The sequence below is a fragment of the Erythrolamprus reginae genome, chromosome 13 (assembly GCF_031021105.1).
Source record: "Erythrolamprus reginae isolate rEryReg1 chromosome 13, rEryReg1.hap1, whole genome shotgun sequence".
NCBI lineage: Eukaryota > Metazoa > Chordata > Lepidosauria > Squamata > Dipsadidae > Erythrolamprus > Erythrolamprus reginae.
In genome coordinates, this window is record NC_091962.1 from 9,885,620 (window position 1) to 9,903,170 (window position 17,551).

At 42.5% G+C, this 17,551-nt stretch overlaps 2 protein-coding genes across 3 annotated transcripts in view; both read left to right on the plus strand.

Moving 5' to 3' along the window:
• The window catches only part of B3GAT3 (beta-1,3-glucuronyltransferase 3), a 42,521-nt gene that overhangs the window by 16,562 nt on the left and 8,408 nt on the right, over positions 1-17,551 (plus strand). The gene's annotated exons all lie outside the window — the stretch shown is intronic.
• Positions 2,425-17,551, plus strand: part of EML3 (EMAP like 3) — a 59,118-nt gene continuing 43,991 nt past the window's right edge. Inside the window, exon 1 of one of the 2 annotated variants that reach the window (XM_070766163.1) lies at positions 2,425-2,634. In XM_070766163.1, the coding sequence (XP_070622264.1) occupies positions 2,628-2,634 (7 nt within the window). In that variant the 5' untranslated portion in view covers positions 2,425-2,627. The remainder of the gene's footprint in view (positions 2,635-17,551) is intronic. The other variant, XM_070766162.1, reaches the window with a different exon arrangement.

Genomic DNA, 17,551 nt, shown 5'->3' on the forward strand with positions numbered 1-17,551 from the left:
GAGTGGAAAAAAGCAGAACATACATTGAATAAATGATGTGAAAAAGGTTCTTGGCTCCACTGTTCGATTTATTTCAAGGGTGGTTTTGTTCAGACGTCGCTTGGACGTTGGGAAGCCAGATTATTTCGGGGTCGGATGATGCATCCTCACGCTAAGCCAGGGTGAGTTTGGCTTAGCAGGCTGTGTGAGTGTGATTACAGGTAGTCCTTGATTTATGACGGTTCGTTTAGAGACTTTTCGAAGTTACAGCTGCGATGGAAAAAAGTGACTGACAGCCATTTTTTAAAGGCCTATAACCTTTTCCTTAGGCCTATAACCATTGCAGAATTCAACTGAATATCGACTCGCATTTATGACAGTCGGTGTGTTCCGGGCTCATCGTATCCCCGCTTGCGACCTTGAGAAGGGGACGCCGGATTCACTTCACAGCACAATTGAATGACGGCATCAATTCGGGTCAATAAATGCGGCACGGAGCGTCGTAAAACCGGAGCAAAAATTCCTTTGACGAATTGCTCAGCAACATAAACGTTGGGAATCCACTGCGGTCTAAGTTGAGGACTAATGGTACGGTGGCATAAAAGAGGCGAAATGACAGCCCAGATGTTTTTGGTCATCAGAGGCTTCTTAGAAGTTTCTGCCACTGGATTTAAGAAAGAGGGAATCTGCCTGTGATTGGCGTAGTTGCCAATTCTTGGCCAGGAAGACTGATCAACTGAGAATGAAACTTAAAATTGGTTGAAAATTGAAAATTGCCCAGATGTTTCCAGCGCCGGGCTTTATACTGTTGTTCCTCAGAAGCAGCTGTTTTCCCCCCTTCCCCACCTGCGAAACCGCAATCACGAACCAGGTTTGACTAGCCAAGAAAGGCAGTTTATCTGGATAATGGCTTTCCCTCCCAGATTTCCGCCTCCGGAATATAAGCCAATCCTTCCGTCCTCCCTGCCAAAAATCTGCCGGCGCTGGAGAACAGGCGAGCAAAAGGCAGGAGATTTTAAAACTACTCCTGCCATCAGCATTCTAGTCCTCAGCCAGGAACTGGAAATCAAAGATCTCAAGGTGTGTCGTAGGATGCTGAGAATAATTATACAGCAACATCTGGAAGCTGTAGGTCTCTTCCCCCTCTCCTGTTTAAGAGACTAGGGTAACCTGTGATTTGTGAGTGCCACAAACCATAGTTGGTTAGTTTTAAGCTTGGATCCTGTCAAGCCAGCAATTACGGTCTGTGAACCTGGACCAAAGGAATCCAAGTTCTCCAAGATGGGCCCATCTATTCTGGTGACTGAGTGTCCCTAAGAAATTTCCAGTGGGGTTAAATAAGACTTCTGTGGAGCCTCCAGGTTCCAGTGCAGTCTATCCTCAATGTATTCATGGGAAGTGAGTTTGTGGCCAAATAAGGTATTTTGGGGACAGGAAATTCATTATTGACTGTATGCCAGCCAGAATCTTCTTTAGTCTGAATGTGAAAGGCAGAGAGAAAGAGAGAGAGACCAGGGAGAGAAGGAAGGAGGGAATTGATAGTTGGGAATTAAAAAGATATGGAGGGGGGGAAAGGAGAGGAAAGAGTAGATCAGAGCGGAAGGAAGCAGAGAAGGAAAGGAGGAAGAAAAAGAGGGGAGGAAAGAAGTATGGAAGGAAGGAAAAGGGGGAAAGAAAGGATGAGAGAAGGAAGGGGAAGAAAAGGTGGGAGGAAAGGAAGGAAGCAGTGGAAAAGTGGAGGGAGGAATGAAAAAGGGAAAGAAGATCAGGAGGGAAAGGAGCAAAGAAAAAAGAGAGAAAAGCAGAAGACGGAAGGAAGAAGAGAAAAAAAGGAAGGAAGGAAAGCAGAGGGAAAGAAGTAGGCCGAGATAAAGAGAAGGAAACAGAAAGGGCAGGAGGAAGGAAGGAAGAGAAACAAAAAGAAGGAAGCATAAGAAAAGAAAGAGGGAAGGAGAGAGAGAAGCTAGGAAGGAAGAAGGAAGGAAGCAGAGGAAAGGAAAGCAGAAGGAAGGAAGGATAGAAGCTAGGAAAGAAGCAGAGGGAATGAAAGTGGAAGGAAGAAGAGAAGAGGAGAGAAGCTAGGAAGGAAGGAAGGAGGGAAGGAAGGAAGGGGAGAAGCTAGGAAGGAGGGAGGGAGAGAGAGAAGCTAGGGAAGGGAGGGAGGGAGCAAGCAGAAGGAAGGAGGAAGGGAGGAAGCAGAAGATAGAAGATAGGAAGGAAGGAAGCAGGGAGAGAGGAGCTAGGGGAGGGAGGGAGGAAGTAAAAGGAAGGAAGAAAAGAAGGGAGGGGGGAATCAGAAGAAAGGAAGACAGAAGGAAGGAAGGAGAGAAGCTAGGAAGGGAGGAAGGAAAGAAGGAAGGGGGGAGAGAAGGGAGGCTGTCCGTCCGTCCGTCCCTCCAGCGCTGCCTGGACTCGCCGCGGCGTCTTTTCCTGCCCGCCCGGGAGGGAAGCGCCACCCGCCCACTGGCTTCCTGGGGGAGGCGGCCGCGCGGTCCCAGCCGCCCCGACGGGACGGGACGGGAGAGGACGAGGCGGGCGCGGCTTCCTCCTCTTCCTCCTCCTCCTGCTGCTGGGCTCCGCTCCATCCTCCCCTGCCCGGGCCAGCTGAGAGCGGAGACGCCGGACCCGCCGGGCTTGCAAGAGCCTCCATGGCCGGTGAGAGCGTCGCGGGCTCTGCGCTGCTGCATTTCGGGCGGGGAGGGGGGGAGAGAAAGAGAGAGATCCTCCCACAGACCCTCCCCCCCTTCCTCCAAATCGGGCTGGCTGCCATCCCCGCTTCCCATGCAGGCGATCCGGGCTGGAGGGCCGTTTGCATTGCCACGGGAGGCCCCCACCCCTTCCAAACCGCGTGCACGCGTCCTTGGAGAGACCCTCGGGAAGAGAGAGGGGGGCTTCTGTGCAACCCGCAGGCTGGCTTCCTTCTCCTCTCCTTTCTTTCTCTTCCCTTCTTTTCCCTTCCTCTCCTCTTCCTTTTCTTTCCTTTCCTCTTCTTTCTTTCTCTTTCCTTCTCTTCCCTTCCTCCCCGCTCCTCTTCTTTCGTTCCCTTTCCTTTTCTCTCCTTTCTTTCTCTCTTTTCTCTTCCCTTCCTCTCCTCTCCTCTTCTTTCCTTCTCTTTCCTTTCCTCTCCTTTTCTTTCTTTCTTTCTTTTTCTTTCCTCCTCTTTCCTTCCTCTCCTGTCCTCTTCTTTCCTTCCTCTCCTCTCCTTTTCTTTCTTTTTCTTTCCTTCTCTTCCCTTCCTCTCCTCTTCCTTCCTTCTCTTTCAACTCCTCTTCTTTCTTTCTCTTTCCTTCTCTTCCCTTCCTCCCCGCTCCTCTTCTTTCGTTCCCTTTCCTTTTCTCTCCTTTCTTTCTCTCTTTTCTCTTCCCTTCCTCTCCTCTCCTCTTCTTTCCTTCTCTTTCCTTTCCTCTCCTTTTCTTTCTTTCTTTCTTTTTCTTTCCTTCTCTTTCCTTCCTCTCCTCTCCTCTTCTTTCCTCTCCTCTCCTCTCCTTTACTTTCCTTCTCTTCTCTTTCCTTTTCTCTCCTCTCATCTTCTTTCTTTCTTTCTCTTTCTTTCTCTTCCCTTCCGTTCCTCTCCTCTTTCCTTCTCTTTCCTTTCCTTCTCTTCTCTCCTCTTCTCTTTCCTCTCCTCCTATCTTTTCTCTTCTCTTCTCTTTTGCAACCCGCAGAAATCAACCCCACATCTCACTGGCAAAGATACGAAAGCCGAGGGTGCCCCGTTGGGGATGAAGCCCCCGGACCCTGGATGGGAGGGGGTGCATTAGTTTTGCAGAGGTTGGGGTGGGGGCTTCAAAAGCAGTTTGTAAAGACGGAAGTGGGCAGGACATTAAAGCTTGGGAGGGGATGGCAATGATTGTGCCCTTATGTCTGGCTTGTTTGTTTGTTTACTTGTTTGTTTTGCAAAGTTGTGGGTGGCACCTCACACACAACCACACACAATCGCAGCCGGGGAGGCAAAGCTGTAGCAGGGGATTTTTTTTTTCCCCCACTGGGCAGGAAGTTGGTTGGTGTCACAGCTGGAACCTCTGCCAAGTTTTGACAATCGCGCCGGAGACGGTCTTCCAGTTGTGTATTTTAACACACTCTGTGTGTGTGTGTGTGTGTGTGTACCTGGTTGTGGGCAAAACAGATGGGAAACCCGCCTCTTGCAAGTAAAACCTTATTTTTTAAAAAAATCAGAATTCTCACCCAGATCTAGCTTCAAATCCACCTCCAATATCCAACATTTTAATTTTTTTTTTTAAAAAAAAATATTTTAAACTTCTACCATTTTTCGGGCCTTTCGTTGTTTTGCTTTAAATCCAGGATCCGGATTGTGGTGGGGTTTTTTTTTTTTTTTTTTGCATGTCAACATTCAACTCCTTGTGACAAACTTCCTTTAGAAGCCACATGTTGCAACATCTGGAGGCCTTTCGGGCAGAATGTGACTCCGCGCAGAGACGCAGCACGGAGTTTAAAAAAAAAAGTATTTTATTTTATTTTTAGAATGTTGGACTGCACAGCCCGAAAACTCCCTTTGCAATCTCACAGCTCTTGTCCTTATTTCTTCTTTGAAACTGATTAAAAAAAGAGGGGGGGGGGGAATCAAATTGGGTGTGTGTGTGTGTCCTGAGCTCAGGTTTTGGCAACAGCGTTCGTTTCCGTTCCCACGGCAGGCGGCCTGTTTCCTCTGCATCGTTAAAAAACATTATTAATTGCTTCTGATCCGTCTGGTTCAGACAAGATGAGACGGGTCCGTTGAGTGAGTTTTATGCTCGATTTTACGACCTTCCGGGCCACTGGGCTTCTGGGAATCCCTGCCGTTGTTGTTGTTGTTGTTGTTGTTGTTGTTGTTGTTGTTGTTGTTGTTATTATTATTATTATTATTATTATTATTTATTGGATTTGTATGCCGCCCCTCTCCGCAGACTCGGGGCGGCTAACAACAGTGGTAAAACAACATGAACAATCCAATTTAGGAAAGTGAACCCAAGAACAAGGGGACACAATCTGAAGTTAGTTGGGGGAAAGATCATAAGCAACATGAGAAAATATTATTTTACTGAAAGAGTAGTAGATCCTTGGAACAAACTCCCAGCAGACGTGGTTGGTAAATCCACAGTAACTGAATTTAAACATGCCTGGGATAAACATAGATCCATCCTAAGATAAAATACAGAAAATAGTATAAGGGCAGACTAGATGGACCATGAGTTCTTTTTCTGCCGTCAGACTTCTATGTTTCTATGTTTCAATTAATAAAAACAACTAAAAAACGCTTATTATTAAAAAAAACCCAAAACATACACACAAACATACCATGCATAACTTGTAGTAGCCTAGGGGGGGAAAGGATAACTTAACTCCCCCATGCCTGGCGACAAAGGTGGGTCTTAAGTAATGTGCGAAAGACAAGGAGGGTGGGGGCCGTTCTAATCTCTGGGGGGAGTTGGTTCCTGAGGGCCGGGGCCGCCACAGAGAAGGCTCTTCCCCTGGGGCCCGCCAAACGACATTGTTTGGTCGACGGGACCCGGAGAAGTCCAACTCTGTGGCACCTTATCGGCTGCTGGGATTCGTGCGGTAGAAGATAGTTGAGATAGTTACTGGCTGTTAAGAGAATCTATTGACTGAATCTATTCTATTCTATATTTTCTATTATAGCCGCCCCGAGTCTTCAAAGAGGGGCGGCATACAAATCTAATAAATTATTATTGCTATTATTATTATTATTATTATTATTATTATTATTATATTCTTTATTCTATTCTATTCTATATTTTCTGTTCTATTCTTCTATTTTATTCTATTCTATATTTTCTGTTCTATTCTATTCTTCTATTTTTAGAAACATAGAAGACTGACGGCAGAAAATGACCTCATGGTCCATCTAGACTGCCCTTATACTATTTCCTGTATTTTATCTTACAATGGATATATGTTTATCCCAGGCATGTTTAAATTCAGTTACTGTGGATTTACCAACCACGTCTGCTGGAAGTTTGTTTCAAGGATCTACTACTCTTTCAGTGAAATAATATTTTCTCACGTTGCTTTTGATCTTTCCCCCAACTAACTTCAGATTGTGTCCCCTTGTTCTTGTGTTCACTTTCCTATTAAAAACACTTCCCTCCTGAACCTTATTTAACCCTTTAATATATTTAAATGTTTCGATCATGTCCCCCCTTTTCCTTCTGTTCTCCAGACTATATAGAGTGAGTTCATTAAGTCTTTTCTGATACGTTTTATGCTTAAGACCTTCCACCATTCTTGTAGCCCGTCTTTGGACCCGTTCAATTTTGTCAATATCTTTTTGTAGGTGAGGTCTCCAGAACTGAACACAGTATTCCAAATGTGGTCTCACCAGCGCTCTATATAAAGGGATCACAATCTCCCTCTTCCTGCTTGTTATACCTCTAGCTATGCAGCCAAGCATCCTACTTGCTTTTCCTACCGCCCGACCACACTGCTCACCCATTTTGAGACTGTCAGAAATCACTACCCCTAAATCCTTCTCTTCTGAAGTTTTTGCTAACACAGAACTGCCAATGCAATACTCAGATTGAGGATTCCTTTTCCCCAAGTGCATTATTCTTCATTCTATTCCATTCCATTCTATTCTATTCTATTCTATTCTATTCTGTTGACCTTGCTGGCCCAACTCCGGGGAAACCGTCATAAAAAAACGTTGCCAAGCATCCAAATTTTGATGGGGATGCGACAACGGTCCTTAAGTGCAAAACAGCGGTCCTATGAAACTTTTCCCCTTTTCTAATTTTTTTTAAAATTATTCCACAATTTCTTTTTTTTAAAAAAGTTTTATTTAAATACATATACACACATAACATACAGTACAAAGCAGAAACATTTAAAAACTCAATTTTACTGCTGGTGAGAGAAAAGGTCAAACTGATACAGTATACGTAACTAACAAATATAAAGAACGGTTGCCTGGTGAAAAATGTTTAATGGAAATATGGGAATCTAAGATTATTTATACTAATTAAGATTATAATTCTTTCAGGGAAAAATATTTAACTATTATTTAAAATATGCAACAGAATGTATACAGTGTTCCCTCGATTTTCACGGGTTCGAACTTCGCGGAACGTCTATACCACGGTTTTTCAAAAATATTAATTAAAAAATACTTCGCTGTTTTTCCCCCTATACCACGGTTTTTCCCGCACGATGACGTCATATGTCATTGCCAAACTTTCCTCTGCCTTTAAAAAACATTTTTAAAATAAACTTTAATAAATAAACATGGTGAGTAATAATCTAAATGGTTGGTAAGGGAATGGGAAATGGTAATTTAGGGGTTTAAAGTGTTAAGGGAAGGCTTGGGATACTGTCCATAGCCAAAAATAGTGTATTTACTTCTGCATCTCTACTTCGCGGAAATTCGACTTTCGCGGGCGGTCTCGGAACGCATCCCCCGCGGAAATCGAGGGAACACTGTACACCGTTAGAACCATTATAGAGATTTGTTTCACATTCGTCCAATTTTCTTTTAATTTTCACAATTTTCCATGCATGCATTTATGCGTATACCATAAATCGTATCAAACATACATAATTATACATTTCTATCCAATCTATCATAAATCAGTATCCTATTTTTGCACCCGTTTATACCACTGTTTATCAGTCTGTTTTTCCTCATTTGTTTGCATCAATCTCCCTCTTTCATCGATCTCTCTCTCCTCCTTCTACCTTCTCTCTCCTTTCCTACTTCCCTTCACTCCTTCTCTTCTCCCTTCCTTTCTTTCTTCCTCTTGACCTTTCCTGGATTGATTTTTAATCACAATTCACCTTCTATTTAACAGATTGATAACATTTACCTCTATACCGGGCGGGGGTTTGTTTGTTTGTAAACCGGGTCCTCATTTTACCCACCATGGAAGGAGTCTGAGTCAACCTTGAGCCGGTGATGAGATTTGAACCGCTGACCTGCAGATCTACCAGTCAGCTTTAGTGGCCTGCAGTACAGCACTCTACCTGCTGCGCCACCCTGGCTCTTTCTTATATTTATTTATTTTGTCCAATACATAATACACATTGAAGAGAAAGATATGTAATAATATAAGTAAAGAAAAGAATAGAAGAAAAGATATAAAAGTATAGGTGAACATATTTGAAAGGAAGAAAAGATAAATGAGATAAGGAGAAACAATTGGACAGGGGACGGAAGGCACACTGGTGCACTTATGCACGCCCCTTACTGACCTCTAAGGAACCTGGAGAGGTCAATCATGGATAGTCTAAGGGAGAAATGTTGGGGGTCAGGGGTTGACACTACTGAGTCCGGTAATGAGTTCCACGCTTCGACAACTCGGTTGCTGAAGTCATATTTTTTACAGTCAAGTTTGGAGCGGTTAATATTAAGTTTGAATCTGTTGCGTGCTCTTGTGTTGTTGCGGTTGAAGCTGAAGTAGTCATTGACCGGTAGGACGTTGCAGCATATGATCTTGTGGGCAATACTTAGATCGTGTTTCAGGCGACGTAGTTCTAAGCTTTCTAGACCTAGGATTGATAGTCTGCTATCTAGTGTAGAGATGCTATGTTACTTTTCTCAACGCCGTTCTAATTTCGGACGGTCACTGAAGATATGGCCCTAAACGCAGGAATATATGTAATGGGAGAACGTTTTAAATTTTAATGTGACGTCGTCGTAATTTATTTATTTTTTTGCTTCTGTCCGTTTAGAGATGATTTGAACCACGATAAAAGAAGGGTGTTATTTTTTTAATTAAAAAATGGATTATTTCTACAGAAGCTGATAAGCGCTGTGTGGTCTTAGCATATGAAATTTAGCAATTTTTGCCGGGCTTCCGCCGAGGTTTACGGAAGCGGGAACGACAATGTGATTTCCTGCCCAGATGTGGTTTGCAAATTTGAGATAGGCCTGGTGGACAGCCACAGAAAAATAACGGGGGCAGTTTTGGGGGTACATAGAAACATAGAAGACTGACAGCAGAAAAAGACCTCATGGTCCATCTAGGGTGCCCTTATACAATTTCCTGTATTTTATCTTAGGATGGATATATGTTTATCCCAGGCATGTTTAAATTCAGTTACTGTGGATTTACCAACCACGTCTGCTGGAAGTTTGTTCCAAGGATCTACTACTTTTTCAGTAAAATATATTCTTACGTTACTTTTCATCTTTCCCCCAACTAACCTCAGATTGTACCCCCTTGTTCTTGTGTTCACTTTCCTATTAAAAACATTTCCCTCCTGAATGTTATTTAACCCTTTAACATATTTAAATGTTTTGATCATGTCCCCCCCTTTTCCTTCTGTCCTCCAGACCAGTGACTTTCAACCTTTTTTGAGCCGCGGCACATTTTTTACATTTACGAAACCCTGGGGCACATTGAGCGGGGGGCGGGGGGGGCTAAAAAAAGTTTGGGCAAAAAAATTCTCTCTCTTCCTCCCTTTCGCATTATTTCTCTCCCTCCCTCTTTCTCTCTCTCTCTCTCTCCATCCCTCTTTCTTTCTCTTCCTTCCTTCCTCTCTTTATTGCTCGCTCTCTCCCTTCCTACCTCCCTCTATGTCTTTCTCTCTCTCTCCTTCCCTCCCTCTGTTTCTCTCTCTCTCTTGCTTTCTCTCTCTCTTGTTCTCTTTCTCTCTTGCTTTCTTTCTCTCTCTCTTTCTTTCTCTCTCTCTTCCTTTTTTTCTTTCTCTGAGCTTCGCGGCACACCTGACCATGTCTCACGGCACACTGGTTGAAAAACACTGCTCCAGACTATACAGATGGAGTTCATTAAGTCTTTCCTGATACGTTTTATGCTTAAGACCTTCCACCATTCTTGTAGCCCGTCTTTGGACCCGTTCAATTTTGTCAATATCTTTTTGTAAGGATGGCAAATAAATTCAACAAATAAACAAAATATTCCCAGAGACATGAGCCAGGAGTAGGCGGGGCTAAAGCAAAGAGTGGGCGTGGCCAGCTAACAAAAAACAATAAGTAACAGGTAGTTCTCGAGTTTAGAAACGTTCATTTAGCGACCTTTTGAATTTGCGACGGCCCTGGAAAAAAGTGACTTATGAACCTGACTTAAAAACTGGGGTGGGGGGGGGGGGAGAAGTGATTTTCGACCGGTCCTGCACTTACGACCATCGCAGCAACCTCAAGGTCACCTGATCAAATTTCGGGTCGCTCCGCAAATAGCATGGATTTAAGATCATTGTCAGAGATCGTAAAAGGGGATCACTCGACCTCGGGACCATTATCTGGAGAGTCCCTTTCGCCACCATCCAACAAGCAAAGCCAGATTCGCTTTAACGACCGTGTTGCTAATTTAAGTCACAAAATGAGGCAAAACCCATTTAACGACTGCCTGGCTTGGCAATTCAATTTAATTCAGTTCAATTTATTAGATTTGTATGCCGCCGCTCTCCGAAGACTCGGGGCGGCTCACAACAACAATAAAAACAGTATAACAATGGAGCAAATCTAATAATAAAATTACATTAAAAACCCCCAACAATTTAAAAAACCATACAACACATACATACCAAACATAAAATATAAGAAAGCCTGGGGGAGATGTCTTAATTCCCCCATGCCTGGCGATATAGGTGGGTCTTGAGTAACTTGCGAAAGACAATTTTAATGAACGTAATTAATACACTCATTGTGGTCATAAGTTGAGGACCACCTGAAAAATACAGGATGTAATGGGATATACCTATTTTGTCCCAACTGGGGGAATTTAATCTTTCCAATCAGAACCCAGTTTCTGGATAAATTCTAGCCTTTTCTAAAAAAAAAGAGAGAGAATACAGTGATACCTCGTCTTACAAACGCCTCATCATACAAACTTTTCGAGATACAAACCTGGGGTTTAAGATTTTTTTGCCTCTTCTTACAAACTATTTTCACATTGCAAACCCACCACTGCCACTGGGATGCCCCGCCTCCGGACTTCCGTTGCCAGCGAAGCACCCCTTTTTTGCACTGCTGGGATTCCCCTGAGGCTCCCCTCCATGGGAAACCCCACCTCCGGACTTCCGTGTTTTTGTGATGCTGCAGGGGAATCCCAGCAGCGCAAAAACGGGTGCTTCGCTGGCAATGGAAGTCTGGAGGTGGGGTTTCCCAGCGAGGGGAGCCTCAGTGAAATTGCAGTATTGCAAAAACACAGAGGTCCGGAGATGGGGTTTCGAGGACTTGGATGTTTTGCGATGCTGTGATTTCACTGATGCTCCCTTCGCTGGTAAACCCCACCTCCAGACTTCCATTGCCAGCGAAACGCTCGTTTTTGCGATGCTGGGATTCCCCTGCAGCATCGCAAAAACACAGATGTCCAGAGGTGGGGTTTCCTATGGAGGGGAACCTCAGGGGAATCCCAGCAGCGCAAAAACAGGCGCTTCGGCTGGCAAAAGGGGTGAATTGCAGGCATTAATCGCTTTTCCATTGATTCCTATGGAAAACACTGTTTCGTCTTACAAACTTTTCACCTTAAGAACCTCATCCCAGAACCAATTAAGTTTGTAAGACAAGGTATCACTGTATTTGACTTCTTTTTTCATAAAACTACAGGAGAAGATTGAGCTATGTAGACATAAACATGTTTGTTTCCGTCTCTCTCTTGGGCAGTCCTATTTTGCCACATATTTTGAATTCTTTCTACCCCTAGAAAAGACTTTTGAAACAGATTAACGGGAAGAGGTGAGGGGGAAGAGGGAAAGATTTAAATTTGATTCGTGGGGCAACACACAAAGGTATTTCGAAGGGCAGATTGTGCAACTCGGTGCACAATCTCCGTAGGCCTTGCAAATAAAATAATTGGACCGCGGAGGCAATTTGCAAATATGCAAACCTATCCAGAGATAAACTTTCCGGAGGAAAGAATATGAATATTAATATGAGAAGAAGAATTTTAGAAATTGCAGGCTCGTTTTGTGACAATTCAAGGTTGTAACAGCATTGGAGGGGAAAAAGAAGCTTATGATTTCGTTCACACTTTATTGACAATTGCAACATCTCCATGCTTAAAATCCGAATGTGCGACCACTGACTCGCAGTTACGACGCCTGCAATGTCCCACGGTCGTGTGATTCCCCATTTTGCGACCTTCTGCTGAGTGAAGGGAAGCTGGATTTGCTTAACGACCGTGTGTAACTAATTGCAGTGATTCGCTTCACAACTGCAGCAAGAAAGGTCATAAAATGGGGAGGGGGAGAAATTCACTTAACGAATGTTTCACCTAGCTGCAGAAATGTTGTGGTCGTAAGTCGAGAAGTAGCATAATAAAAGAAGAAGAATTTTAGAAATTATCGTATTTTTCCAGAGCATAAGGTACATTTTTCCTCCCCTAAAAAAGGGTAGAAATGTTGGTGTGTCTTATACGCAGAATACAGCCAATAAAGCCACCGTTGTTAAGTGAATTGCTGCAGTTGCTCACTTAGTAACAGGGTTATTATTATTATTATTATTATTATTATTATTATTATTATTATTTATTGGATTTGTATGCCGCCCCTCTCCGTAGGGTTGTTAAGTAAATGTGGCTTCCCATTGAGTTTGCTGGTCTAAAGTTTGCAAAAGAGGATGGCTTGAATTTAGGAAGCTGTGACAGTCATGAATTATTATTTATTATTATTATTTATTAGATTTGTATGCCGCCCTTCTCCGAAAACTTGGGGCGGCTCACAGAATACAATAGAAACATAGAAGACTGACGGCAGAAAAAGACCTCATGATCCATCTAGTCTGCCCTTATACTATTTTCTGTATTTTATCTTAGGATGGATATATGTTTATCCCAGGCATGTTTAAATTCAGTTCCTGTGGATTTATCAACCACGTCTGCTGGAAGTTTGTTCCAAGGATCTACTACTTTTTCAGTAAAATAATATTTTCTCATGTTGCTTTTGATCTTTCCCCCAACTAACTTCAGATTGTGTCCCCTTGTTCTTTTGTTCACTTTCCTATTAAAAACACTTCCCTCCTGGACCTTATTTAACCCTTTGACATATTTAAATGTTTCGATCATGTCCCCCCTTTTCCTTCTGTCCTCCAGACTCTACAGATGGAGTTCATGAAGTCTTTCATACGTTTTATGTATTATGTGTACAAATCTAATAGTTAAAACTATAAGCTAAGATCCCATTAAGTTGGAAAGCAGTCAATTAACTCAATCACATCCACACATAACATTTAACGGTCAGGAAAAGGGGGGCATGATCTAACTGCCCCATGCGAGAAAGGTGGGGGCAGAACGAATCTCTGGAGGGGGCTGATTCCAGAGGGCAGGGGCCGCCACAAAGAAGGCTCTCCCCCTAGATCCCGCCAGACGGTATTGTTTAGTCAACGGGACCTGGAGAAGGCCAACTCTGTGGGACCTAATCGGTCGCTGGGATTTGTGTGGCAGAAGCCGGTCCCGTAAGTAGTGTGAGTCAGCTGCCAAGCCCCAGAAAATAAAATAATTTTATTATCACACTGAGAAACTTCTCCGTTTGAGACTGTTTAATTGATCTTCGGAGAGGGACGGCATACAAATCTAATCAACTATAACTATAACACTGTACTTAGGTAAATAAGATGAAGGTTTAATTCTTTAAACTATATTTTCAATAATACTAATAAGGGTATCATTCGTATTTGTTTACAGTAATTTCCACCTGTGGAATATATGGGCTAACAAAGGGTTAAGGGAAGAAATCTTGCTTCACTTTTCTACTGAGGAAGTATGGGTTTCTTACTTCTGCTTACTAATTATTGTTCTTGCACAGGTGAAATCCTTCAGGGAGGGATGTGTATACTTCCCACAAGGGGCGTGCATAAGTGCACTAGTGTGCCTTCCGTCCACTGTCCTATTGTCTCTCCTATATCTCCTATATCTTTTCTTCTATTCCTATATCCTTTCTCTATCCTTTCATTGCGGAGAGGGACGGCATACAAATACAATAAATAAAATAAAAATATTTTATTCCTATATCTTTATTCCTATATCTCATTCCTATATCTCTTCTATTCTTTCTCTGGTGTATTTTACTACAAGTATATTATTATTATTATTATTTATAATTATTTATTAGATTTGTATGCCGCCCCTCTCCGGAGTTATGTCCTCTATAACAGTGTTTCCCAACCTTGGCAACTTGAAGATATTTGGATTTCAACTCCCAGAATGCTGGCTGGGGAATTCTGGGAGTTGAAGTCCAAATATCTTCAAGTTGCCAAGGTTGGGAAACCACTGCTCTATAATCTTCATTGTGTATTGGACTAGATAGATAGATAGATAGATAGATAGATAGATAGATAGATAGATAGATAGATAGATAGATAGATAGATAGATAGATAGGATAGATAAGATAGAGAGAGAGAGAGAGAGAGAGAGATGGATAGATAAGATAGATAGATAAGATAGATAGATAAGATAGATAGATAAGATAGATAGATAGATAGAGATAGATAAGATAAGATAGATAAGATAGATAGATAAGATAGATAGATAGATAGATAGATAGATAAGATAGAGAGAGAGAGAGAGAGATGGATAGATAAGATAGATAAGATAGATAGATAGATAGATAGATACATAGATACATAGATACATAGATAGATACATAGACACATAGATACATAGATACATAGATAGATACATAGATACATAGATAGATACATAGATACATAGATAGATACATAGATACATAGATACATAGATACATACATAAATATAAATGGGTTGATCTATAACTGTGATGGCCAACCTATGGCCCACATGCCACAGGTGGCACATGGACCCATATCGGAGGGCACACAAGACGTTGCTCTATGTCAGCTCCAGCGCGCGCAAGCATACTCGCCAGGTGATTTTCGGCCTTCAGGGAGGCCCCGTAGTACCAAAAACTGCACAGGCCTCACTGAAGCCTGGGACGGTGAAAAAAACCTGCCAAACGGGCAAACCGAAAGTTCGGAAAAGCAGACTTCCGGTTTGCCCGTTTGGCTGTTTTCCCCACGCTGGAGCCTTCAGGGAAGCTTCCTAAAGCCCGGAAGTGCGAAAAGAGCCCCAAATGGCAAACCGGAAGTCCGTTTTTCCAAACTTCCGGTTTGCCTGTTTGGCTGTTTTTTTTCACTGTCCCAGCCTTCAGTGAGGCCTGTGCGCATAAACGGGGATGGGGGGGATTGTTCACATGCGCCGGGCAGCATTGTGGGTGCGCATGCGTGGGTGGGGGAGGGAATGGGTACGGGCATACTAGCACATGCGCACACAGCCTTGTGGCAGGTGAACCCCCAAAAACGGTCGCCATCACTGCTCTATAAGATAATCTTTTAAGAGATGCGCTGAACCTATAAAGTATTTTCAAAAGAATTGGGGTATGTTACTGTAAAAATGAATGTTATTGAAAGAAAATATAGAAACTAGACGTGTGTGAAGTGGAGCTACTTTGCAGGGCTATATTGACTCTGATCACCAGAGTACATTATATTATAATAATAATAATAATAATAATAATAATAATAATAATAATAGTAATAGTAATAGTAATAATAATAACAACAACAACAACAACAGAGTTGGAAGGGACGTTGGAAGTCTTCTAGTCCAGGGGTAGGCATAGACTTCAACTCCCAGAATTCTTGAGCTAGCATGATTGGCTCAGGAATTCTGGGAGTTGCAGTCCCCAAGTCATAGAAGAGCCAACTTTGCCTACCCCTGTTCTAGTCCAACCTTCTGCTTAGACAGGAAACCCTACACTACTTCAGACAGATGGTTATCCAACATCTGCTTAAAACACTTCCAGTGCTGGAGCATTCACAACTTCTGGAGGCAAGCTGTTCCACTGATTAATTATTCTGCCAGGAAATTTCTCCTTAGTTCTCGGTTGCTTCTCTTCTTGTTTAGTTTCCACCCATTGCTTCTTGTCCTACCCTCAGGTGCTTTGGAGAATAGGTTGACTCCCTCTTCTTTGGGGCAACCCCTGAGATATTGGAAGACTGCTATCCTGTCTCCCCTGGTCCATGCTCAGTTCTTGCAACCATACTTCATATGTTTTAGCCTCTAAATCCCTAATCATTTTTGTCGCTCTTCTCTGCAATCTTTCTAGAGTCTCAACATCCTTTTTGCATCGTGGCGACCAAAACCAAATGCAATATTCCAAGTGTGGCCTTACCAAGGCCTTATTTCTAATTTCTAATTCCAATGCAGGCATATTAGAAATATCTTGCAAAACAATACAGACACAGCAGTGGCCTCTTCAACATATGGGATTGGGATTAGGGGTTGGGAACCACTTTGCAAATCAGTTTCAAAGGACATGCCAATCTATATGCCCACTGAGGCTTCACGCAACATTAATAGAAAAGTAACTCAAGCATCCAAATTTTGATCATGCAACTACGAGGATGCTACAATGGCCCGTAAATGTGAAGCCATAAGTCACTTTTCTCAATTCTGTTCTAACTTCAAACATTGAATGTTAAATGAACTGAGGACTGTATTATATTTGTGGTCTTGCTTCCACGGATTTGTGGGGAAAGTATAGAAATGTTGATACAGATATGTATAGATTTTTGTGCGTTCAGGGTTTTGCTCATGCAATAAACAATGCCGCTTGGCGCGACCCAGGGGAAGTGCCTTCTCTGTGGCGGCCCCGGCCCTCTGGAACCAGCTCCCTCCAGAGATTAGAATTGCCCCCACCCCCCTTGCCTTTCGTAAGCTACTTAAAACCCACCTCTGCCGCCAGGCATGTGGGAATTGAGATGCTCTTTCCCCCTGGACCTTTACAATTTCATGTATGGTATGTCTGTATGTATTTTTGGTTTTTTATATTAATGGGTTTTTAACCATTTTTAGTATTTATTGGATTATTATTGTAAATTGTTTTATTATTGCTGTTAGCTGCCCTGAGTCTCCGGAGAGGGGCGGCATACAAATCCAATAGATAGATAGATAGATAGATAGATAGATAGATAGATAGATAGATAGATAGATAGATAGATAGATAGATAGATAGATAGATAGATAAAAAAATAAATAAATAAATAAAAATTAAATTTTTTAAAAAAAATATTGCAAAAACACTCACAATCTTACACGGGAAAAAACCACGAACGCACAAACATTTGCATACATATGCCCGCTAAAATCTACAAAAACAGATATGGGTTTTCCAAACCCCATCTTGATTTCCCAATTTTTAACGTCAATTGGCACTGGAATTTAGAGCTGGCTGGTGGAATAGTTTGGCTGTTGCGTTATGGCCTTCATTTCCTTCTTCAAAATTCGCCCTGGGATTTGTGGGTGCGAGGATGAAATGTGGCTGTTTTGTCTTCCTTGGTAAAAGGAAGTTGTTGACTCACCAGCGAGTGACTGGGAAAAACCAACCGGACTTGCTTGCTCTGAGTTTCTGACCTCAAGGGGTTTGGCTCTGACTTTGCAACTCTGGTGCCTGTTGAAGAATAGAATGGAATAGAATGGAATAAAAAATAGAGTAGAGTGGGATGGAATGGAATAGAATAGAATAGAATCACATTTGGCTAATAAGGAATTCTATTCTATTCCATTCCATTCTATTCCATTCCATTCTGGCATCCAAGGTCCCGTCCAACTTTATTATTCTAAGTTCTGAAGCAGTTAAGTA